The following is a 23,312-nucleotide window of genomic DNA, read 5'->3' as shown; positions in this document are numbered from 1 at the left end:
ACCAGTGCAAGGACTTCTGTTAGCACAAGGTGGCTTCCCCCTGCTTCTCTTCATACACCAGAAATTAAAACACTAAAATTAATTACATCTTATACCTGTGTAATGAATACTTATGTAATTAAAATTAATGGGCATGCATAAAATTGAACATTGACCCTTTCCTGATTGAAGCCCACCCCTCATTGGCCCTGTTTTGTCCTCCCACTTTGTGTTTTTGTCTGTCCCGGATGTGTCCTTGAACATGTTTGGATGGAGGATAGAGAGGGGTGGCCAACTGTGTGCAGGAATTGCCCTACTGCATAAAGGCAAACTTTGCATTAGTTAATCTGCCCACTTTTGCCCGTGTCCCTGCCGGCCACTGGCATGTGGCCCTTGAAATGTTGCATGGAAGGGAATGTGATGCTTGGGCTGAAAAAAAGTTCATCACCCCAGGTTAACATGTGGCTTACACTAACTCTCTCTCTCTCTTTTTTCTTTCTTTCAGAAAATGCAGAGCTGGTACAGTGTAAGTTGTTATTTTTGTTCTTCCATTGGGGTGTACACAAGAATAGAACGCCTCCAGCTTTGGGCCATTAAGAAGCTATTAAAAGTGCACAGCAATATTGCCAACGTATGAAAAGGCAGGCCCTTCTGGTATCCATCCAAAAAGAGAGAGCTGGAAAGGGCACGCATCTCAGTTCACGGCCTTCATGCCACTTAAAGTTATTTGTGACTAAAGCTGCGCTCACACTGTAATTTTAAGACACATGACTTCCTCCTAAGAATCCTGGGAACGGGAGTTTACCCCTCAGAGAGCTGCAATTCCCAGCACCCTTAACCCAGCAACAGTTCCCAGGGTCCTTTGAGGGAAATTGTGTGCTTTTAAATGTATAGTGTATACCAGGCATAGGCAACCTCGGCCCTCCACATGTTTTGGGACTACAACTCCCATGATCCCTAGCTAAACAGGACCAGTGGTCAGGGATGATGGGAATTGGAGGGCCAAGGTTGCCTATGCCTGGTGTATATGTTTGTAAGACTGCAACCCTAAACACGGCATTTATTAAGAAGTAAGCCCCACAGCGGGGCCAGCTTCTGAGTGTGTGTGTGCCTCAGGATTGCACTGTTGGAGCCATATTTCCAGAAGTGAATATCAACACAAAAAGTTGTTGAACTTTTTTTTTGCTGATTTTCCAACCCCCCCCCCCCGGATGCTAACTCTGTCATTGGGAAGTCCATCTGTATGGCAGCCCTAATGAACTTTCTCCCTTGTGCTTGTTTACTGAGAGGTTTGCCCTGTTAAGTTCAATGGAACTTACTCCCTAATATGTGTGATTAGGATTTCAGCCCAAAGCCTTTGGAGTAGTGTGGCCAGCATTTCATGGGTTTGCTTTCATGGTTTTACTTCCTCCCCCCCCCATTACTGTTTTTAAAGTACAGGTATATTTAAAAACCACCAGCTCATCAAAAAAAAAAAAATCAAAGCATTGTACAATAAGATAATTGAAACGTCGTAAAACTGCAATTACAAAATCATAGAACACTGTACACATGGATCAGTACTGAGTTACATTAATCCTATGAAAAGTCCTTGGCGATACAAATACATTTCCAGTTGGTGATGAAATATCCGGATGGCAAGTGCTTGGTTTCAATAGGAACAGTGTTCTCGATCCCTGGTGTCACTGCGCCAAAAGCCTTGGTTCACAAAGAAACTCTACGAATACTAAGTCATATTAAGTAAATATTACCGTTAAGTAATATTTACTTAACGATGATTGTAGTTCCTTGTCTTATGAAACTTTTACGGCCACTCTAAATGTGACACCGTTCACACAAATAGCAATCGAAAGATTGTTTTTTTTAAAGTGTAAATAACAAGCATTGCATTGGTGGTGGTGGGGAGAGGAATCTAGATTTGGGACCCCGGTGGGCAGTGTTGCAGTGAGGTTATTAAATTAGGTCCTAGCTGCCCCATATCATAAGCCATCCCTGTTGGATGTCTGCCCTAAAGCCCTGCCCTTTTGTGCCCTGTTGTGGTTCCTATCTGAATCAGCATCTTGCATCCCTTCATCCCTGGAGCTCAAGGCAGTGCATGCAGTCTTTCCTCCCCCTTCCATTTGTATCCTGTCAACAACCTTGTGAGGTTGGTAGGCAGAGAGGTTGCTGTGACTGGCTCAAAATTCACCCTGTGGCCCTTCATGGCTGAGTGGGGTTTCGAACCTGAGGGAGGGAGAGGATAGCCTGGAACCTAAAAGGGAGTGTAGGAAATAAATCAGCGCTTTAAACTGGGAGTCTATTTACCGTATTTTTCGCTCTATAACACGCACCCGACCATAACACGCACATAGTTTTTAGAGGAGGAAAATCCGTAGGCATTCCCTCCATAACACGCACAGACATTTCCCCTTACTTTTTAGGAGGAAAAAAGTGAGTGTTATGGTGCAAAAAATACGGTATATTCCCAAGCCATGTTTTAATCATGATGAGCACTTTTTCATAGACCGCAGGCATGGGAATAATCTGAGTATGTAAACAAACAAATGCTCCTTGCAGTTGGAAAACTAGCACAGCAGGGAAGAGGACTGGCTTAGAACCTTTCTGTACCATCGATATGGTAGATTTCTAGCTGTGGCATATTCCTCCCCCACTCAAATGTAGGGACATTAAAATGTGAGGTGTGCAAATGTACCCCTGCCTGCAGTGGTACAGCCCACTCCCTATTCTGCTCCATGAGCAGATCTGGCTAGTCTCATTGAATGAAATGCACAAGCATTTGAGAGGTGGCAAAGGGGAGGGGCAGTGCTTTTTCTCTGGGGGGACACATACCCCCTAAACATTTTGTGAATCTCAGTTTGGCCTCATTGAGGGGCAGTGTTTTAATAAGTAGGAAAATGAGAGAACCCCTAAACATTTTTTTTAATTAAATAAAGCACTGGGAAGAGGCATGGCTGCTGGTGGGGAACAAGGGTTAGCTAGACAAGACTGCGGGATGTGGCAATATTATCTCTTATTTCTCCCTCCCCATATATATATATATTTCCCTTTCTGCTTTGGCAGCAAGCGTAGAACAAAGAGCAGCGGATTGGAGGGCATGGCAGGGAATCCCAGGATCCTAGAGTTGGATGGGACCCTGCGGGTCATCTAGTCTAACCCCCTGCAATGCAGGAATATGCAGCTGCCCCATACGCGGATCGAACCCTTTTTGCCATTGCCGCTGCCGAGTTTCGCACCTAAACTTTTAATCGGCGTCTTCTTTTTTTCTTATCGCTCTTCCTCCTTCTTTGGGTAAGCTGCCCTGGGAACCTTTCTAGGGGGCGAGATAAAAAAAAAAATCCTTCGAGCGAAGAAGGCAGGCTCAGCCTCGGAATCTTGTTTTCAGTACCAAGCCGACGGGAATCGAGTAATACATAGGGAAAGACCAAGACGGTGTCTCTGCGCACGTGCAGAGCGTGAATCCCTCGCCGCTGAGTTTTATCTCTCCGTGTGTTTTGCAATGGCTTCCGGAAGAGGAATTCTTCAGAAGTGAAGCGGTGCGCCGGGTTTGAGGCGGGCCGGCGGAGGTCGCCTCCCCTTCGCCGGGGGGCAGAGTCCCCCACGTGGGCAGGAGATGGTTAACTGCAGCCTGACACCCAGCCCCCTTTTGTTTCCTGTAAGTGACACCCGGGCACCCGTAGCCAATGGCTGGGCGGTGTAACAGGAGCTGCGGAGCTGTCCCTGGGGGAGGCCTCTCTGCGTCTTCGATGGGCTCCAGAAACTTTCCTCCGCCGCCCTCCTTTCACTCTCCCCAGCTCCTCTGCGCCCCCACTTTTACTTCCTCCCCGGCCCTTCTGCGCATCCTCCCCTTCGGGATCCGACCCCTGCGAAAAAGGAAGCACGCCCCGACCTCCTCCCGAGCACTTTCCATGACCCTCGGGGCGCCTGCGAGAACCCCACCCCCCTTGCCCCAGCCTGCTCCCTCCCTCTCTCCGATCTTCCTCTTTTGTGCTTCTGCTGTTTTAACCCCATCCTTCCGCTGACACTTTGCCAGCCGCGCTCCCCGCTCTCCCCCCCCCCCCCATTCCACTGTCAGCCCCGTTCTTGACCCATCCACCCCCGCTTTCTGTGCTGATGATATCGCACCAATCCTGCACCTTGCCTTCTTGCTGGCGCGCTGCCCTTTCTCCACCCCGCGCTGCAACCTGTCCATTCTTGTGCCAGTGCGTTTGCTGAATTTTCTGAATCTAGCGCTGCTGCTGTCTTCCTTTGCGTGCACCCAGCCACCCACCCTGCAACCCACGCTGATGCTGCTTGGAAACCTCCTTCGCCTGCTGCCCTTGCTCCCTGGGTTAAGACGCTCCCTCTGGACAGAGTAAGTGAGATGTCTCGCTCTTCCTACTTCTCTTGACTTTTGCTTAGCACCCCACCACCTCCCTCCTTCCTCGGTTCTGCTTCTTTGCCTCCAGGGTGCGTGTAGTCGAACTACTACACCACACTGGGTCTATGTACACAGCTTAAAACGCAGCCTGGTCTTGCCTTGCTCCTCTCTCTTCCTTCTACTACATCAACCCCTAAACAGCTTGGCTTGGCTGCAGTGCATTGTATTTCCTTCTTGAAGATCTTCTGTAATCTCTGGGGCCCTTTGTCCACTTCATCTTGCCCATCCCCTGAGGTTATCAGTTGCCACCCCCACCCAGACCCTCCACTCCAACCAGCAGGTCTCTGCAGCCTCAGATAGCAAGGCTGTGTACACACTCCTGTTTACTCTGCATCTAGTGTACTCCCACCCCAGGTTTGGGAAGTGGTGTGTGCATGAGGTTAGCCACAAGCCTTATCTATCCACCCCCTTGTTTCTTACGAAATACTGCATTTTGATCCATTCACCCCCTCCCCCAAACCAGCTTTGATCCAAACTGAGGAAAATAATGACTTTGGCTGTGTTTTATGCCGCTAATTACACAGCCCCAGTATGGTTTAGTAGTTAGAGTGCTGGACTTAAAATAGAGGAAAGAGCCAGGTTGAAATCCTCACTCAGCTGTGAGCCACAGGCGGGTGGCCTTGAGCCATCTAATCTCACAACCTAACCTACCTCACAGGGTTGTTAGAATAAAATAGGGAGGCCTGTGTATACTGTTCATAGCTCCTTGTTGGAAGAGTGGCATTCTTTTTTTAAGGTGGTGGTGGTTATAATACCCCGCACATCCGGCTGGGTTTCCCCAGCCACTCTGGGCAGCTTACAGCACATATTTAAAAACAGTAAAATATCAAATATTAAAAACTTCCTTATACAGGGCTGCTTCCAGATGTCTTCTAAAAGTTACGTAGTTCTTTATCTCCTTGACATCTGATGGGAGGGCGTTCCACAGGGCGGGTGCCACCACTGAGAAGGCCCTCTGCCTGGTTCCCCGTAACCTCACTTCTTGCAGTGAGGGAACCGCCAGAAGATCATCAGAGCTGGACCTCAGTGTCCGGGCTGAACTATGGGGGTGGAGATGCTCCTTTGTGTATACTGGGCTGAGGCTGTTGATGGGAAAATAAATGTCACCCCAGCTGCTCTCTTCTCCCATGCCATAGGATGGCCCTGCTAAACCAATAGCTCCTGCCTCCAGCTCTCTGCATGGTGCTGGAAGTGGGCATAGATAGTTTTCTTCTGAGCTGGGTGCCTCTTGGGCCAAGGGTCCCGTGGGAGGGACAGGAAGGGAACGCTTCCATCCTGAAGGGCCTGGTTGTCTTTGGCAGATGCTGAGCCCCACGTACAAGCAGCGCAACGAGGATTTTCGCAGGATCTTCAAGGGACTGCCTGAAACGGAGCGGCTTCTTGTAGGTGAGAGACAGGAGGAGAAGGGCGGTGCAGGGAGGCTATGCCAAACGGTGGGATCCAAAGTAGGTGGTGAATGAGGTGTATCAGCAGGCCTACATGTGATGGTTGATAGTGTGGAGCTGGGGTGGGGAGCCTGTGGTGGCCCTCCAGGTGTTGTTGGACTCCAACTCCCATCAGTCCCCATGGGGCCAAGGAAGATGGAAGGACAGCAACTTCTTGAGGGCTTCCACAAACTCTGTCTTTGCTGCAGTAGATGATAGAGGAGATCAGAGTTGGTGACAGCCACAGCATGCATTTAAAGCACATGACAGTCCCCAGTACTCTTAGCAAACAGCAGTTCCCAGGATTCTCTGGGGGGAGCAACATGCTTTAAATGCATGATGAGACCAAAGACTTATTTGAGAACTGGTTTGATGCTTCTCTGTGCAGAGTTACGATTTCTGGAGAATTTGAAAGCACAGGGAGGGCAAAATCCATTTGTCCCATTGTGTGCAAGGGAGGGGAGATAAATGGTTTTGTTGTTGTTGTTTTTAAGTGCAAATTGAAATATCTTTCTCCCTTGCAATATTATTACCTGACTGGCATTTTTAAAAGATTGTGCAAAGTTTGTGCGCTTCACTTCTCTTGGCCCAGAACCAGGGTGCAAACTTAAGCATGCCTGACATAATGCACATTCAAAGGCAGTTAGTCTCTGAAGGCTCTAGCCTTTGGCTGTGAGAGAGAGATCATTTTGTAGAACGTGTTCTATTCTAATTTTGTATTTGTCATGATTAGGATGCGAGAGAGGTTTCCTTGCAGTTTCTTGCATTTTAGGTTCTCTTGTCTTTCCTGTCCATCCTTTTAAGTTCTCCTGGCTGAGGATTCCACTCCTGTCAAAATGTATAAAGGAATTATAGTTGGAATTTAGATTAGCCCCTACCCTCCCCGTCTGTAAGTATAGATCCAATTGGCCCCGTTCACAGGTTGGAAGAGAAATTCATTGTGACACCCCCGCTTTATTCACAGTCTGATCTCTCCTACATATCTTTTTTCTGCACTAGCAGGCTTGCTGATTCCTATTTCTGGACACCTCATAAATTGCCTCTTTGTGCCAATCAGCACAAAAAAGCTTACAAATGAGCTGAGTGCCAGTTTAATGGTCTAGAGTAGACTTGCTCCCCAAGACACCGGAGAACTGTAGTTTGATGAAGATGCTGGGAGTTGTGTGTGTGTGTTTAAATGCAACCCTTAGCCTAATTTCATGTGGGTATCAAGAAAGGGGGAAATGGGGAAAAGGAGAGAGGCTGGGAAAATGGGATCTCTCTCTCTCTCTCTCTCTCTCTCTCTCTCTCTCTCTCTCTCACACACACACACACACACACACGAAGGGAGGTGGCATAAGGAAAGGGAAAGGGGAGTGATGGAGAGAACGAGAAAGGGGTTGCAGAAGGAGAAAAGGGGTGTCCCACCCAGTTTTTGCTCTAGTCGTCCTAACCGCTGCCAGCACATGGCTCCCAGCACATTACCCCTGAGGAAATGTGGCCCTTGGCAGAAAGAAAGTTCCCCACTCCTAGGTTAGAGAGTCCTTCACAAAACTGTTGTCCTTTATCCACAGAACAATGGAACAACTATTAAATCAGTTAAAGCCTCTGGTTTTGAAGTGTCCTGTTTAGTCACCTGCAACCATTCTGATGTCCTGTCTCTAGAATAAGTGCTCTAAAGGACTGACTGCTCCCGTATCAACCTGCCAGTAAATGGAGGTCACCTGCCCACACGCTCCTCTGGGTGCGCCAGCGTCAGATGTGAGGCAGGGGAGTGACCACAGAGAGGGCGTTTCTGGCTGCTGAGCCTCACATGGGGAGCTCCCTTTGAAATGAGGCGATGCCTTCTTTGTTATTGTTTAGGCACCAGTTTTTTTTCTTCACCTAGACTTTTTAGAGACGTGGGCTGTTTTTAACCAAGCTTTGCATCTGCTTTGTTACTGCAGCTTTAGTTGCTGTGTCGCTGTGTTTTTATGTGATTGCAACCCACCCCAAAAGAAAACAGTAAGGCTGAGCAATATATTTTGGAAAATGAAATGAAAACAGAGCAGCAAAAGATGAGTGGCAGCGTAAACTGCCGGGATACGCGGAATTAGCTGGTATGACTGACATAATAAGAAACTGAGATGATAAAAGGTTCAAGGAGGATTGGCCATTAGACTATATGAAAAACCATTGTAGCAAGATAATTAACCTATCAGGGTGCGAATAACTCAGTTATATCATGAGATAAGGAGAGGGAGAGAGAGAAAACTGAGAAGAACAAGAAGACGTGGATAGGTGGGGAATAGATAGGAAACCATGGAAAGAGGGTGAGGGAAGTGTATGAAAAGATGTACTCTTATTATTCTTTCTTTTTGAATGTAACAGTTTATGTATTAATGCTGAATTGTAACAGAAAAGCAAATAAATAAAAACAGAGCAGCCTTGGGTCGGTGCCCAGCAGCTGTGGCCTTCACCCCCCTTATCAACAGGATTGGTCTCCCCACAAGCCTGCTGCTGCTCCCCAATCCCCCCCCCGACTCTGCCTTGAACCCAAACACTTGCTCTCAGCAGCTGACGTCTCCCCTCTCCTCAGATTACTCCTGTGCGCTGCAGCGTGACATCTTGCTTCAAGGGCGGCTTTACCTATCGGAGAACTGGATCTGCTTCTACAGCAACATCTTCCGATGGGAGACCACGGTGAGTGCCTTGGCGAGGTAGCCTGGGGGGAGATGGGTCAGGTACGCAGGCGAGCCCCTTTGCCTTCCCCCCTCCTGCCGCTGATCCCTGTTGTGTCGCTCATCCGCAACAGATCTCCATCCAGCTGAAGGAGGTGAAATGCATCAGGAAGGAGAAGACGGCCAAGCTGATCCCCAACGCGATTCAGATCTGCACAGAAACCGAGAAGGTGAGCCAGGGGTGTGTTTGTGTGCTTTGGGCTGACTCCCGTGTTATGCACATTCCAGATCTGGACTGGGGAACCTGCGGCTCTCCAGGTGCCTAGAACATAAAAGGAGGCACCTGCTGGATTAGGCCAAAGATCTTTCGAGTCTCCAACAGTGGCCAACGGGAAAGGACCAGTGGCCAATTCTGGTGAAGCAGCTGGGATTCTTGCAAATAATTCTAGGCTAGGTAGGCCTTGGTGTGATCGAGCTGGGCATTTCTAGTGATCTTCGGACGAAGGGCGGTGTAGACATTTAGCAGACAATAATAATTTCTAAAATTCTTAAGCCAAGAATGCAGTTCTCTAGGATCACCGAATACAGATTTCTTGGGTTGCAACTGTTTGTAGATCTTCAGCGTACGTTCTTGCTTTGTAAACGTTATGACACGCTGTTACATTATTTATTTAAATAGTCACAGGCCATGCTTCCACTAAAATACAGTGAGGTGGTATGCAGCATGCAAAATTGAAATAAGACCTCCATCTCCACACGCTCACCCTGCAGGTCAACTTTGACCGGTGGGCGGAGCCACCTACCTATCAGTCGCTCGGCATCACCGTGACATCAGATGGTGAACATTGTGGTAGCACCATCTGCCTGTCAGTGTTTGCCCATGGGGCTGTTTGCCGGCCAGCCAATCCAATAATATTTCCCCCCTGCTATTTCTGAAGATGCCAGGGACCTTCTGTATCCAAAGCTTGCACTTTCCCACTGAGCTGTGTTCCCACCTGGTAAGACAAGGTGGCTCACCCCTGTGCCAGCTGATATTCTGCTCCCTGTGTGATAGTTGCAGCTTGCTTTGCACAGTTCCGGTCATGGTGCCCTTCCCAACATTACTGAGTTTCCAATGGTCATTTTGAAGCTGTGCATGAGTGCACGTGTGCATGAGGAAAACCTGGTGTCTGGAGCTGTGAAGGGGAGCTGTTAGGAAGTGCCTTGCCCTCGGCTTCCTCTTCCTCCTCCTCCTCCTCCTCTGACCTGCCTCCCTAAGGGCTTGGACTTTTGTTCTCAGTGTGAATCTCATGCCAGTGGATATGATCCTAATCGCATCTGTGTGCTCCGCTTCCTGCTAACCGTTGTGCCCCAGCAAACATAGAAGCGCAACGGCACAGGACGTGAGAGATGAGCCTTGTTGCCTCCTGTTCAAAACAAGCTTGCAGCTTGGGGCAAAGATGCACGAGTGAGCTTTGCCCTAGGCCTCACCTCCAGCCCACAGTTGCTGGTTTGCACCCTGACCCAACAGTTCCTGTCCTCCTCACCCCAGCCTTCAGCTAAAGTTTTATCAGTGTCTGGACAGGCTGTGCTCCGCAGAGATTAATCTCTGCAGAGTGTGCAGCCTTTTATTTTCCTAGGCATCTCCTATGTCCCTTGCTTCTGATACGTTATCTCAGCTAGAGGGGCAATGCCCCGCAAAAGCAAAAGGGAAAAGAACATCGGGTGACTCTCGGGTGTGCCTCTGGAACAGTTCATGTGAGCTAGTTGCCTCTTAATAGCATTTACCGTATTTTTCGCTCTATAACACGCACCGACCATAACACGCACGTAGTTTTTAGAGGAGGAAAATCCGTAGGCATGCCACCCGTAGGCATTCCCTCCATAACACGCACAGACATTTCCCCTTACTTTCTAGGAGGAAAAAAGTGAGTGTTATGGTGCAAAAAATACGGTAATTGCTTTTGTTGTACTTAACAGTAGAATCATAGAATCGTAGAGCTGGAAGGGACCCCCAAGATCATCTGGTCCAACCCCCTCCAATGCAGGAATCTCTACTAAAGCATTACTGACATAGTCATTCAACCTCTGCTTAAAAACCTCCAAGGCAGGAGAGTCCACCACCTTCTGCAGGAAGTCTCGTTCATTTCATGCGCTCTGTGGATCTCAGGATTCTAACTGACCTTATCAGCTGTTGATAGACAGCTATCAGGATGTAGTCATTGCAGGCAATTAGTCCTGAGCACAAGTGTGGCTAGTAAAAGGGTGAACTTTGATAATGACATTGAGATGAGACAAAGACATGAGCTGGCTGGCCAGATCCTGGGACCCCTGATCCCTGGTGGGTCATTTTGGCAGGTGAATGGACCCCCATAACCTGTCTGATCAAATGGTATCACGTTGATTCATTCGCCCCCCCCCCCCATGTCGCATGGCAAGCAGTATTGCAAAGGAAAATCCAAGCAAAGCAAAACTTTGAGGTTGATAGGTGATGATACCAACACTTGCTTTCTGCACTTTTATCAGCCCCCATACTGGGTTCTCCATGTTGTTGGACTCCCAGCAGTGCCAGCCAGCATGGTCAGTGGCCACAGATGATGAGAGTTGGTGCCCAACAACATCTGAACGACTGCAGGTTCCTCAGCCCTGCTGTGCAATGACAGCATGCACACAACCTGTAGGTAGAAGCTATGAATGCTCACCTTGATCCCACTGATCTTGGGGCACTGATCTCAGGCTCTCTTTTCACTTGCCATTCCCAGCATTTCTTCACCTCATTCGGGGCCCGTGACCGCTGCTTCATGCTGATCTTCCGCCTCTGGCAGAATACGCTCCTGGATAAGGTAAGAATGGACCCATTGCTCCTGCAGAAACAACCTAGGATACGGCAGCTTGAAGCTCAGTCCTTGCTATATTTCAGCACTGGAGTTCCAGATCTTGCCATTTTTTTTTGGTTATGTCTCTGTGTGAGTGAAGCCGCTGCCCAGTTTCTGAAAATAGGAACCAGATGTTTAATGTTGGGTTCTAGACTGTATGGGGGTGGTATGTGTTGCATGTATCTGTGTCAGGACTAAACAGATAAGCCTGGACTGATTTTGCCCTGTTCATCCAAGCGCTTCAACTGCAGTCCTTTTTCTCTTTTCTAATGCTGTGCTCTCCTCCCAGACGTTGTCCCCTCAAGAGCTCTGGCACATTGTCCACCAATGCTATGGCTCTGAACTCGGCCTCACCAGTGAGGATGATGATTACGTCTCTCCCATCGATGAGATCAACGGTTTGGGGTGAGTGTACACTGCCCTGCAGACACCATAATGTGTCCCCACCCTGACTGCATTGTAACTATAAGGATGCCAGGGGAGATAGTATAAAATACAAGATTACAGTCTACTGAGTCAGGCTAATGGGTGCACCAAGCCCAGTGCTGGCTGCACAGATTGGCAGCACCTCTTCAAAGTCTCAGGCGAGGATCCTTCTCCTAGTTCTTGTTTGCTCCAAGCCTCTTACCTGGGGGTGCTTGTGCAGCAGATTTGTCTCATCCCCCTTCCAAGAGGCCCTACCAAATTTGAATCAAGGTGTGGTCCGAGCGTTGCCCACATTCTCACTTGTAAGAGAAAGTCTCTTTCCTATCTCCCAAGAAAATAATAATAATAATAAGATTTTATTTATATCCCGCCCTCCCCAGCCAAAGCTGGGCTCAGAGCAGCTAACAACAATAAAATAATACAACATTCTAAAATCATTTCATTATAAAATCAGTTCAAATCAAATTAATGGCATCCATTGGGCTAGAGTTCTGTGAGGATTGCCAAAGGCTGTGCCCTGGCCAAAGGCCTGGTGGAACAGCTCTGTCTTGCAGGCCCTGCGGAAAGATGTCAAGTCCCGCAGGGCCCTAGTCTCTTGTGACAGAGCGTTCCACCAGATTGGAGCCACAGCCGAAAAATGTGTGCACAAGAGAGAGAGAGAGCATTCACACACCATCAATGTAGAGGCCAGGAACCTGTGGCCCTCCAGGCTTTGCCGGACTGCCACTCCCTTCAGTAGAATAGATTGCAGTCTGTGTTTGTGTGTGGTGTTCCCAACAGTTCCTCCAGTTTGCAAATGTGCCCATAGGCCCAAAAAAGTTGGCGAACCTGGGCTCAGGAATGCTGAGTCAGCCCCACCCAGTGACTGAAGTTGCCACGAAGTTGATTGTGGATATGGGTGGGGGCCCTTGTGCATTCTGACTCCTTTTTTAGGCCAGCCTTTCTCGCCCAGGGCTGCTTTTTGAACCCTCCCTCCTCCTTGTCTCTACATTTCCCTGGCTCTTCTTTCCAACAGAAGCCCCAAAGAGGCTGGGGATGTCATTGACCTGAGCGACTTGACTTCCCGCTGCAGCACGGACCTCAAGCTGGACACCAGCCCCCTCATGGACAAAAGGGACGCCAGTCAGAGCATCAACTCGCTGGCCAGCAGTAGTGACGGGACCACCTCGGTGAGGATGGCGGGGTTCGAATATGGGTGCTTTTGAAGTCTGTATGAGTCACCATTTGAACATCTCTCCTCGTACCTTTTTGCCAAAATCTGCCCCTCTGTGTTTCACACCCATTGGTCTCTGGAGCAGCAGAGAACATTCTGGAATCTTCCCCCAGAATGCTCTGCAACATGCAAGGGTTCTGCTGTAGCCCAAGCAACAAAGGAATGGTTCCTTGAGGAAGCTTAAAATACAAGTAAAGGTGTAGTAAGAGGCAAGTGGAGGACCGTGGAAAGTTTCCTCACTAATTAAAATAAAACATGTCCAGGAAATGAGTGCAAATTAAATCAGATCAAGGGATTTTATTTCACGTAATAAAACCATTCCTTCCCTGCTTGCTGCCAAAACAGATAAATGTTTCAAGATCTGGAGTATTTTTAGAAGTCCAGTTCTGTGAGATTGCTTTTTTCACGGCCAAAAAGACTCTCTCTCTGTATCTGTAATTGTTGTTTAGTCAAGCCCTACAGAGCTGGGAAATGTCCAAGAATAACATCCAGAGGGAGCCCTCAAAACGAAGTTGACATACCTAAACACTTCCTGCTAAAATAGTTTTATGATTTTACTTTCCGATAATGTGTAAGACATTTCAGGAAAATGACAGGCTTTTGAACTACTTCAGAACACATTCCCTCCCCTTAAAAGGAAACTGAACGAGGGTTCTTGTCTCGAGAATGGCCGGCACTCTTGCTAACTACAGTTCCTGGGATTCTTTAGCATGAAGCTGTGAGGCTAAGATTGGTTTATGACTGATGTGCTTGTAGTTTAGATATGCACTGAACCTGTAAGAAAATATGCTACCTAAAGTTTCCAAAGGAGGTAGCTTTGTTAATAACAAACGCCATAAAGAACTTTGTGGCACCTTAAAGACAACAGATTTATTGTATCATGGGCTAGAGTCCATTTTATCAGGTGCCGCAATAAAACTTGTTAGCAGTCATGATCAATATTTTAAAAACAAACAAACAACAGAAACAGAAAAATGATTGTCAGGATTCCACAGGTGATACATGAGTTTTATTAGAGGTAGGGAAGCGGAACTGTTTAGAAATTGTTACTGCTCAATGCAGCTGCTCAAGATTTAAGCTAGCCAGCCATGCCCTTTTCCAAGGTACTCCATACCATTTCCACTACTCCTTGGTTTTCCGTTTTCACACTCTCCAGCATCAGTCGCTGTTCTGCAGCACTGAGCAAGCTCATTCCTCTTTTAGCTGTGTCCCCCAAACCCTGATATCTCTGCATGGATTTTGCATTTTGGGTACATAAGGATGGATACGTTCCCAAAGAGCATGCTTGCTGTTAGTATGTAGGATTCCATGATCTGCATTAGATTTGCAGCTGTACAAGAATTTAACTGTACTACATTCCATTGCATGCCATCCAGACTTCTATTGCATGCAAGCTGTCAAAATACCACCAGGCACCAGCTGCTGTCCCGTCCCCCGTCCCCCCAGATGTCAGGTGCTGATGCTCAATGCCAGATACGCAGCCAGTATTCCCATGTCTGGGGAACATTTGGAGAATCTTCTGCCCACTCAAAAGAGAGCAAACTCCTCAAGTGTGTCGCTAAGTGTGCCCATCCACTTCCTTCCAGCTGGCAGAGGACCCAGATGAGAACACTGACAGCCAAGTGGATGCCTCTTCCAGCCACACAGTGACCTCAGCAACAGAACCTCCCAGGGACGATTTGCCACAAGGGCCGCCAATGTCCCCCCTGGAGGGGGACCCACTCCCCAGCGAGGAGCTCCCCACGGACATGAGCAATTCTTCCTCCTCAACGCAAGATGAAGGTGAGGGCAGCCTTCCCCCCCCCCCACTCTCTGTTAAATGGGGTGTGTGTGTGAATTGTCGTATGCAGATAATATGCAAATTTGTGTTATGGGCCCCATGCCCTGACTCTTCTAAGTACCTAGCGGTGCCCCGGCTGCACTTGAAGCAGGCAGAGGGCCTTCTCAGTAGTGGTGGAATGCCCTTCCATCAGATGTCAAGGAAATAAACAACTATCTTGAGTTTCAGAAGACATCTGAAGGCAGCCCTGTTTTAGGAAGTTTTTAATGTTTGATTTTTAATCACTTTATTATTATTATTATTATTATAATTATATTATCATTATTATTATTATTATTATTATTAATACAATGGAACCTTGGGTTTCAAACGTGATCTGTGCGGGAGGCATGTTTGCAACCTGCAGCATTCACAACCTGCAGCGCTGCGTCTGTGCATGTGTGTGACGCGATTCTGCGTTTCTGCGCATGCGCAAAGCCCAGAAGTAACCCATTCTGGTACTTCCGGGTTCGGCGCGTCTGTAACCCGAAAAGGCTCAACCCGCAGTGATCGCAACCCGAGGTATGAGTGTATTCTGTTGGGAGCTGCCTAGAGTGGCTGGGGAAACCCAGGCAGATGGGCAGGATATAAATAATAAATAATAAATTATTATTATTATTATTATTATTATTATTATTATTATTAAACTCTTTTCTCCTTCTCCTCAAGCCGAGGTGGACGCTTTCTTTTCGGACCTGCCGGGGCGGTTGCTCATTAACACCGTTTATCATGTTGGAGCCGAAAGGCTGCAGCAGATGCTCTTCAGCGACTCCCAGTTCATACACGGCTTCTTGGACCAGCGCAAGTTCACAGGTAAGGAGGACACGGGGACGCTTCCAAAGCTACATCCTCCCTTGTTCAGGAGTAGGGTTTGGGCGGATGTTTCAAGCTGCAAAACACAGGATGCTGCCCATTTCTGTCATTCTGCATTGCTTAGACCCAAATCCATTTTGCAACACTGTCTTTTCGCCCCGATCCCAATTTACAGGAGGGAGGGCCGCAGCTCAGTGACAAAGAGCCTCTGTTTTGCACGCAGAAGGTCTCTGGATCAATCCTCAGCATCCTTAGATAGTGCTGGGGAAAGTTCCCAAATGGAATCCTTCGGAGCCACTTCCATGTTCTGAGAATAATAATAATTATTATTATTTATTATTTATACCCCACCCATCTGGCTGGGTTTCCCCAGCTGTTCTGGGCGGCTCCCAGCAGAATTAAAAGCATGATAAAACACCAGACATTAAAAGCTTCCCTAAACAGGGCTGCCTCAGATGTCTTCTAAAAGTCAGATAGTTGTTTATTTTCTTGAAATCTGATGAGAGGGCGTTCCACAGGACAGGTGCTACTACCGAGAAGGCCCTCTGCCTGGTTCCCTGTAACTTTGCTTCTCGCAGTGAGGGAACCGCCAGAAGGCCCTCGGAGCTGGACCTCAGTGTCTGGGCTGAACAATGTGGGTGGATGCACTCCTTCAGGTGCAGTATACTCGAGGCCGCTTAGGGCTTTAAATATCAGCACCAACATTTTGAATTGTTCTCGGAAACGTACTGGGAGCCAATGTAGGTCTTTCAGGACCTACAGGGCAGGCAGCAAGCACTTCTTAAAAAAATTAGCACTGCATGATTTGTATATTGATCTTAAAACTTTCACATACTGTTTCCTCCCCCCACTCCATTTTTTTCAAAAGCACAATAACCAAGGAATTCCTCCTCCTGATATGTCCCCTTTTCTCCCGCAGACGTGGCACTGACTTCGTGGACTGGCGACAACAAGTGCCATCAAAGCCGTGTCATCTCCTACACAATCCCCATCACCAACCCGTTGGGCCCCAAGGCTGCAGCTGTAGTGGAGACTCAGGTGTGGATGTGCAAAAGCATCTTCTTCTTTTTTTAAAAAAAGACGGTAGGGGAGGGGAGTGTGCCTTTTTTATAGTGAGCTGACTGGATTTCAAAAAGCCTTTCAGCAACTGCTTCCTCAGAACTGTTGACTAAACAAAGAGCGGGGGGGGGATAGTAAGTACCTCGGGTTACATACGCTTCAGGTTACATTTTTTAAGGTTACAGATTCCACTACACCAGAAATAGTACCTAGGGTTAAGAACTTTGCTTCAGGATGAGATCAGAAATCGAGCGGCGGCATGGCGGCAGTGGGAGGCCTCACTAGCTAAAGTGGTGTCTCAGGTTAAGAACAGTTTCAGGTTAAGAACGGACCTCCAGAACGAATTAAGTACTTAACCCGAGGTACCACTGTACAGTGAAATTACGTGCATTTGATTTGCGTGATTTCAACCATACGTGGTTGAAGGCAGTCTGGTTGAGGGGAAATGTCTGAAGTCCCAGGCAAGGCCTGCTTGGCTCTGGGATTTTCCTGCAAGATCTTGTAAGAACCAGAGAACACACCAAGTGGACCTTGCCTTGGAAGGAAGGAAGGCCGAGAGCTCAAAAATTCTTTTCGTGCCAGGTCAACTTAGAGTTACCTAGTGCAGAAAGAGCTTTTTTATTTTTATTTATTTATTTGGTTTTTCAAATTAAAATTTTACAGTCACATATCCAACATACAACATAAAAACAAGATTCCGAGGAATCTTTTGGACTTCTCTCCTCCCCTTTGTGGGTCTTATTGTTAATCATTTCTTTCTGCATGTTTTATAATAATCTTTTACCTCTCCATTGTATCCAAAATTCCCCATTCAACTCCAAGTGATATTCCAATCCTCCTAACGATTTTAACTGTTTACAATGGCCTTTAAGATAAGTTATAAATTTCCCCCATTCCTTATTAAAATTTTGGTGTTCCTGATTTCTGATTCTTCCAGTCATTTTAGCCATTTTCGGCATAATCCATCAACGTGATCTGCCATTCTTCTCTGGTAAAGATAAAGGGACCCCTGACCATTAGGTTCAGTTGCGGACAACTCTGGGGTTGCGGTGCTCATCTCGCTTTATTGGCCGAGAGAGCCGGCGTGCAAGTCATGTGGCCAGCATGACTAAGCTGCTTCTGGCGAACCAAAGCAGCGCACGGAAACGCCGTTTACCTTCCCGCTGGAGCGGTACCTATTGATCTACTTGCACTTTGACGTGCTTCCCCCAAAGAATCTTGGGAAATGTAGATTACCCCTCACAGAGCTACAAATCCCAGCATCCTTAACAAACTACAATACCCAGGATTATTTGGGGGAAACCACGTTAGGCATGTTAAATGTGCTTTAAATGTATGCTGTGGGTGTTGAGATAGATAGATAGATAGATAGATAGATAGATAGATAGATAGATACGGATTCGTCCATGGAATCTTATGCTGTAATAATTTTTTTAAGCTTTGAAAGTGCCACAAGGCTTTGCCAAGTTTGCTGCAAGCAAGTTAAGGCGGCTGCCCTTCTGTAAAATGTGTGCATGACTGCAGAACTCACAGGTCTCTCTTCTCCCCTTTCTCTCTCATCGGCCAGACTCTGTTCCGTACCAGCTCCAAAAGCGGGGGCTGCGTGGTTGACTCAGAAGTGAATACACAGGGGATCCCATACCAGGACTACTTCTACACAGCGCATCGATACTGTATTACTGCTGTAGCCAAGAGCAAGGCCCGACTCAGGTACTGGTTCCTCCCCCTTGTCCCCACGGCTTCAGGGCTGGTTTCTTCTCCTTTTGGCATGTTGACCCAGTTTATCTCTCGAGGCAAAACCAGCGAGAATCCCTTGGCACCGTAAAACAGGGGTGGGAAACCTGTGGTCCTCCAGGTGATGTTGGACTGCAGCTCTCAACATCCCTGACCATTAATAATAAGAATAAGAATAGTAATTTATTATTTATACCCCTCCCATCTGGCTGAGTTTCCCCAGCCACTTTGGGCAGCTCCCAACAGAATATTAAAAACATGATACAACATCAAACATTAAAAACTTGCCTAAACAGGACTGCCTTCAGATGTCTTCTAAAAGTCAGATAGTTGTTTATTTTCTTGACATTTAATGGGAGGGTGTTCCACAGGGCAGGTGCCACAACCGAGAAGGCCTTCTGCTTGGTTCCCTGTAACCTTGCAGTGAGGGAACCGCCAGAAGGCCCTTGGAGCTGGACCTCAGTGTCCGGGCTGAATGATGGGGGTGGAGATGCTCCTTCAGGTACAGTGGGCCGAGGCCATTTAGGGCTTTAAAGTTCAGCACCAACACTTTGAATTGTGCTCAGAAATGTACTGGGAGCCAATGTAGGTCTTTCAGGACCGGTGTTATGTCGTCTCAGCAGCCATTCCCAGTCACCAGTCTAGCTGCCACATTCTGGATTAGTTGTATTTTACGGGTCACCTTCAAAGGTAGCCCCATGTAGAGCACACTGCAGTAGTCCAAGTGGGAGAAAACTAGAGCATGCACCACTCTGACAAGATAGTCCGTGATGGAGCTGGTAGACAGCTGCCCTGGACACAGAATTGACCTGTGCCTCCCAGGCTGCGCACCTGGTCCTTCAGGGGCACAGTTACCCCATTCAGGACCAGGGAGTCCTCCACACCTGCCCACCCCCTGTCCCCCCAAAACAGTACAGTGGTACCTCAGTTTTCAAACAGCTTAGTTTATGAACAACTTGGAATTCGAACGCCGTGAACAGTAGGTGTTCGGGTTTGCGAACTTTTTCGGAATCTGAACTGTTCTGTTTTGAGTGTTACACTTCCTTTTTCAGTGCCACACTTCTGTTTTGAGTGCTCCTGCTTGCACGGGAGTAGGAGCTGGATCGGGGCTGCTCAGCTGGGGAGGTGCAGGCACTGTCACACTTGCCATTGAGGGGTTCGCAGCTGGGGGCTCCTTTAAACTCCCCTCAAGGGAGAAGTTTAAAGGAGCCCCCACCTCAGCATCAGAAGCCCTGCACCACATGAAGGCAGCCAGGCGGAATAGTTGCTGGGATGGCAAAGGTAGAGGCAGCCCGGCAGCTGCATCTGAGAGCCCCTAAACTGCTGCTGAGGCACCTGTCAGGCTGTTTTTGCATTGCCACACGATGCTCTTTTAAACTTCTCTACTGAGGTGAACACAGCCACGCACCCCTCAGTGGAAAAGTGTGACGGAGCCTGCACCTCTCCAGGTGAGCAGCCCCGATCCAGCTCCGACTCCTGTGCAAGCAGGAGCGAGGCGGGGGATCTCTCAGCTGGGAAGCAGAGGCTTTGTGCTCCCCAGCTGACATTCAAAATTAAAACTGAAACTATCCAGAAAACCACAAAGCCAACAAACTTGCAACTCATGAAAAAGCAGCAACACAACAAATTAAAAAAGCAAGCCAACCGCAAATGAATCAAAACCGCAAGAAAACATAAAACAACACCGACCCTAACCCTCATTCTAATCCTTACCCTAACACTAACCCAGTCCTAAAATTAACCCTAACCCTAACCCAGAAATGGTCTTGTTAGATAGTAAAAATAATGTTAAATTGCTGTTTTAGGGGTTGTTTTTAAAAGTCTGGAACAGATTAAGTTTGAGAATCAAGGTACCACTGTACTTTGATCATGCCAGCTGAGTCTGGCGGGGCAACACCTGAAAGGCTACAGGTTTCCCATCCCTGCCATAGGAGCGTTTATCATGGAACCACACGGTCACAGAGTTGGAGGGAACCTCAGAGTAGTCTAACCCCCCCTGTTCAGTCCAACAAAGAATATAATAGCAGCATCCCCAGCAGATGGCCATCTAGCCTCTGCTTGAATACTTCCATAGAATCTGCGGAGTGAGCTTTCACAGGCCGCTTCATCAGAAGCTTTTATTTCCTTTATTGCAGAGTCTCCTCTGAGATCCGGTACCGGAAGCAGCCATGGAACCTGGTGAAAACGCTCATTGAGAAAAACACCTGGAGTGGTGTGGAAGAATACTTTCAGCACTTGGGTATGGGAAGCAAAAGGGCAGAGCTGCACTCCAGAAATCTGAGCACAGCAGCAGCACCGCCAGGGACCTTAGGGGCTGGGATTGCCCCCTGCTTTGTCCCGTGTGGGGGATCATAGCACCCCGTAGTTTCATTGGCCCTGGGTCTGGGTTGCTTTATCTGTGGGCATGTGGTGGGGATTCATGCTCTGGAGGAGAAAGCAGTGGTAGCTGGTGCTCATTGGGACTGGTAGGGTGGGAGGCAGGGAGCCCAACAGTAGGTGGCGCCAGAGTCAATGATGGGCAGAGATAGCTAATGCTAGTTTTGTCCCCCTCCTCATTGCTGAATCCTACAAAGGCAAAACAGAGACTAAGGAGAAGGGACCTGACAGCCAGGGCCCTGGGCTGATTGTTCTTGTTTTTGCTGTTACACCCTGTCCATCTGACTGGGTTGCCCCAGCCACTCTGGGTGGTTTCCAACAGATATGAAAACATAATAAAACATCAAACGGTTAAAACGTCCCTATAGAGGGCTGCCTTCAGATGTCATCTAAAAGTTGTATAGCTATTTATCTCCTTGACATCTGATGTGAAGGTCTTCCGCAGGGCAGGCGCCACTACTGAAAAGGCCCTTTAGTTAAAAAGGCAGGCAGGTGGAGGGTTGGCAGAGGGCTGACAGAGGTTGGCAGGGCAGAACTAGCCTCCCCTGGGAGTTTGCTATGGAGCTTTCAGCCTCCCCTCCCGCTCCCTCTGTTGCAGAGCTGGCGCTGGTGCAGGCAGAGAAGGCCCTGCTGGAAGAGAGCTGCCATGGCAAGGAGCCGCGGGGGCTCCTGTCTGGCCTGCGCCGCCGGAAGCGCACCCTGAGCTGGAGAGCCCCACACATCGAGCCCCCGCTCCCCACGTTGCCTGACGGTGAGGGGGCAGCCCGTACCATCCGTCCCTCAGGTAGGCCCCCCTCGCACCGGGGTCCAGCCTGTCCCCTTCCCTTCCGCACTGGGGTGTCTCCCTGGATCTGCAGGACGCGATGCTTGCAACAGCCCTTGACCTGCGGGCCTTCTCCTTCCCTGCAGGCAGCCTGACCTCTCGGCTCTCGGAGCAGCTGTCGGAACAAGGCCAAGGCCAGACCGTCTCCACCGTGATTCTCATCATCAGCTTGGTGTAAGGCAGCTGCTGGCTTGGGAAACGGGGAGCCGGGGATTGGGGTGGGATCTAGAGCCTCTTAGGAGCTGTCGCGGCCCCAGGCACGTTTACTCAGAGGTGAGTCCCACTGTGTTCAGTGGGGTTCATCTCCTAGCAAAGCACCCTCACACCATACCTGAAAGTGCCCTAGCACCACTTTAATAGTCTTGACCCCGCAAGGTCCTGGGAACTGTAGTTTGAGTGTGCTGAGAGCTGTTAGGAGATCCCTTGCAAGGCTACGATTCCCAGCACCGTCAACCAGCTAGGAAGCTGGAGGGGGGACGGAGTCATGACTGCTGATGTGGCATAAGAGTGCTTTAAATGTGCAGTGCAGACGTGAGCTGGATTGGGAAGCAAAGTAAGAGCACAACCTGTTCTTGTGTAGGACAAGCATAAAGGTAAAGGTACCCCTGCCTGTAGGGGCCAGTCGTGTCCGACTCTAGGGTTGTGCGCCCATCTCACTTAAGAGGCCGGGGGCCAGCGCTGTCCGGAGACACTTCCGGGTCACGTGGCCAGCGTGACGAAGCTGCTCTGGCGAGCCAGCACCAGCACAGCACACGGAAACACCGTTTAGCATAGGAAATAATAATAATAATTTAAAAAATAAAATAAAATAAAATAAAAATACAGTGGAACCTTGGTTGTCAAATGTAATCAGTTCTGGAAGACTGTTCAACTTCTGAAACGTTCGACAACCAAGGCGCAAAAGGCTGCTGCAAGTTCAATGGAGAAACATGCCTTGGAAGCCGTTCGACTCCTGAGGCGCGTTCGAAAATGGAAGCATTCACTTCTGGGTTTTCAGCGTTTGAAAACCGAAACGTTCAGCTTCTGAGACGCTCGAACACAGAGGTTCCACTGTAATAGTAGTAGTAGTAGTAGTAGTAGTAGTAGTAGTAGTAGCAGCAGCAGTAGCAGCAGTAGCAGCAGCAGCAGCAGCATGCCGCCCATATGACTGGGTTGCTCCAGCAGCTCCCAACAAATTATAAAGCCACAGTAAAACATCAGACATTTAAAACTTCCTGATACAGGGCTGCCTTCAGATGCCTTCGGAAAGTTGTGTAGCTTTTTATGTTTGGAATCTGATGGGAGGGCACCACTACTGAGAAGGCCCTAAGAGCTGGGAGCTGAACCGCAGTGTTTGGGCTGAAGAATGGGGGTGGAGATGCTCCTTGAGGTATACTGGGCCGAGGCCGTTTAGGGCTTTAAAGGTCAGCACCAGCCCACAACCCACGGTTGCCATGTTTAGTGCATCATGCACATCCAGCCCAATGCCTCAAAGTGCATGAAGCGAAGGTTTTTGCTCACCGCTTTCTCTCTTTGTGCTGGGTAAGGGGTGGGGCCCTGGTTCAGGGGCGGAGCACACACTTTGCATGCAGATTGGCCCCTGGGGCACCAGAAAGACACTGTTCCTGAGACCCCAGAGAGCGGCAGCCTCTTATGAGCAGCCAGTACTGGATGAGATTGACACATGAGCTTCTCCTGGTAGCAGTCAGCTTCCTGCGTCTCTTAAACCTAGCCCTCCCATTTCTGTGTGTTGTTC

The 23,312-nt window shown here is 48.5% G+C and overlaps 2 protein-coding genes and 1 long non-coding RNA gene across 7 annotated transcripts in view; 2 read left to right on the top strand and 1 right to left on the bottom strand.

Moving 5' to 3' along the window:
- The window catches only part of LOC310769052 (membrane-spanning 4-domains subfamily A member 4A-like), a 639,318-nt gene that overhangs the window by 95,276 nt on the left and 520,730 nt on the right, over nt 1-23,312 (top strand). The window lies entirely within an intron of this gene.
- GRAMD1A (GRAM domain containing 1A) overlaps nt 1-23,312 on the top strand; it is a 50,873-nt gene that overhangs the window by 20,590 nt on the left and 6,971 nt on the right. For 3 of the 5 annotated variants that reach the window (XM_083627122.1, XM_083627121.1, XM_083627120.1), the window contains exons 3-16: nt 485-505; nt 5,698-5,782; nt 8,378-8,481; nt 8,594-8,689; nt 11,201-11,281; nt 11,604-11,719; nt 12,756-12,909; nt 14,540-14,735; nt 15,442-15,585; nt 16,505-16,623; nt 18,212-18,354; nt 20,514-20,617; nt 21,353-21,538; nt 21,664-21,751. In XM_083627122.1, coding sequence (XP_083483248.1) covers nt 485-505; nt 5,698-5,782; nt 8,378-8,481; nt 8,594-8,689; nt 11,201-11,281; nt 11,604-11,719; nt 12,756-12,909; nt 14,540-14,735; nt 15,442-15,585; nt 16,505-16,623; nt 18,212-18,354; nt 20,514-20,617; nt 21,353-21,538; nt 21,664-21,751 — 1,637 coding nt within the window. Of the gene's footprint in view, nt 1-484; nt 506-3,584; nt 4,776-5,697; nt 5,783-8,377; nt 8,482-8,593; nt 8,690-11,200; nt 11,282-11,603; nt 11,720-12,755; nt 12,910-14,539; nt 14,736-15,441; nt 15,586-16,504; nt 16,624-18,211; nt 18,355-20,513; nt 20,618-21,352; nt 21,539-21,663; nt 21,752-23,312 lie in introns of those variants that run through there. The other 2 variants (XM_083627123.1, XM_083627124.1) reach the window with 2 other exon arrangements.
- On the bottom strand, nt 5,795-13,702 carry LOC310769217. The gene is made up of 3 exons (XR_014551538.1): nt 12,985-13,702; nt 11,141-11,302; nt 5,795-6,648 (listed from the first exon to the last, which is right to left on the bottom strand). It is a non-coding gene; the product is annotated as an uncharacterized lncRNA (long non-coding RNA).

Source organism: Podarcis filfolensis, assembly GCF_964270895.1.
Source record: "Podarcis filfolensis genome assembly, chromosome: 8".
NCBI lineage: Eukaryota > Metazoa > Chordata > Lepidosauria > Squamata > Lacertidae > Podarcis > Podarcis filfolensis.
Note: the sequence above shows the minus strand (reverse complement) of the source record. Positions and strands in the feature narration are given on the sequence as shown.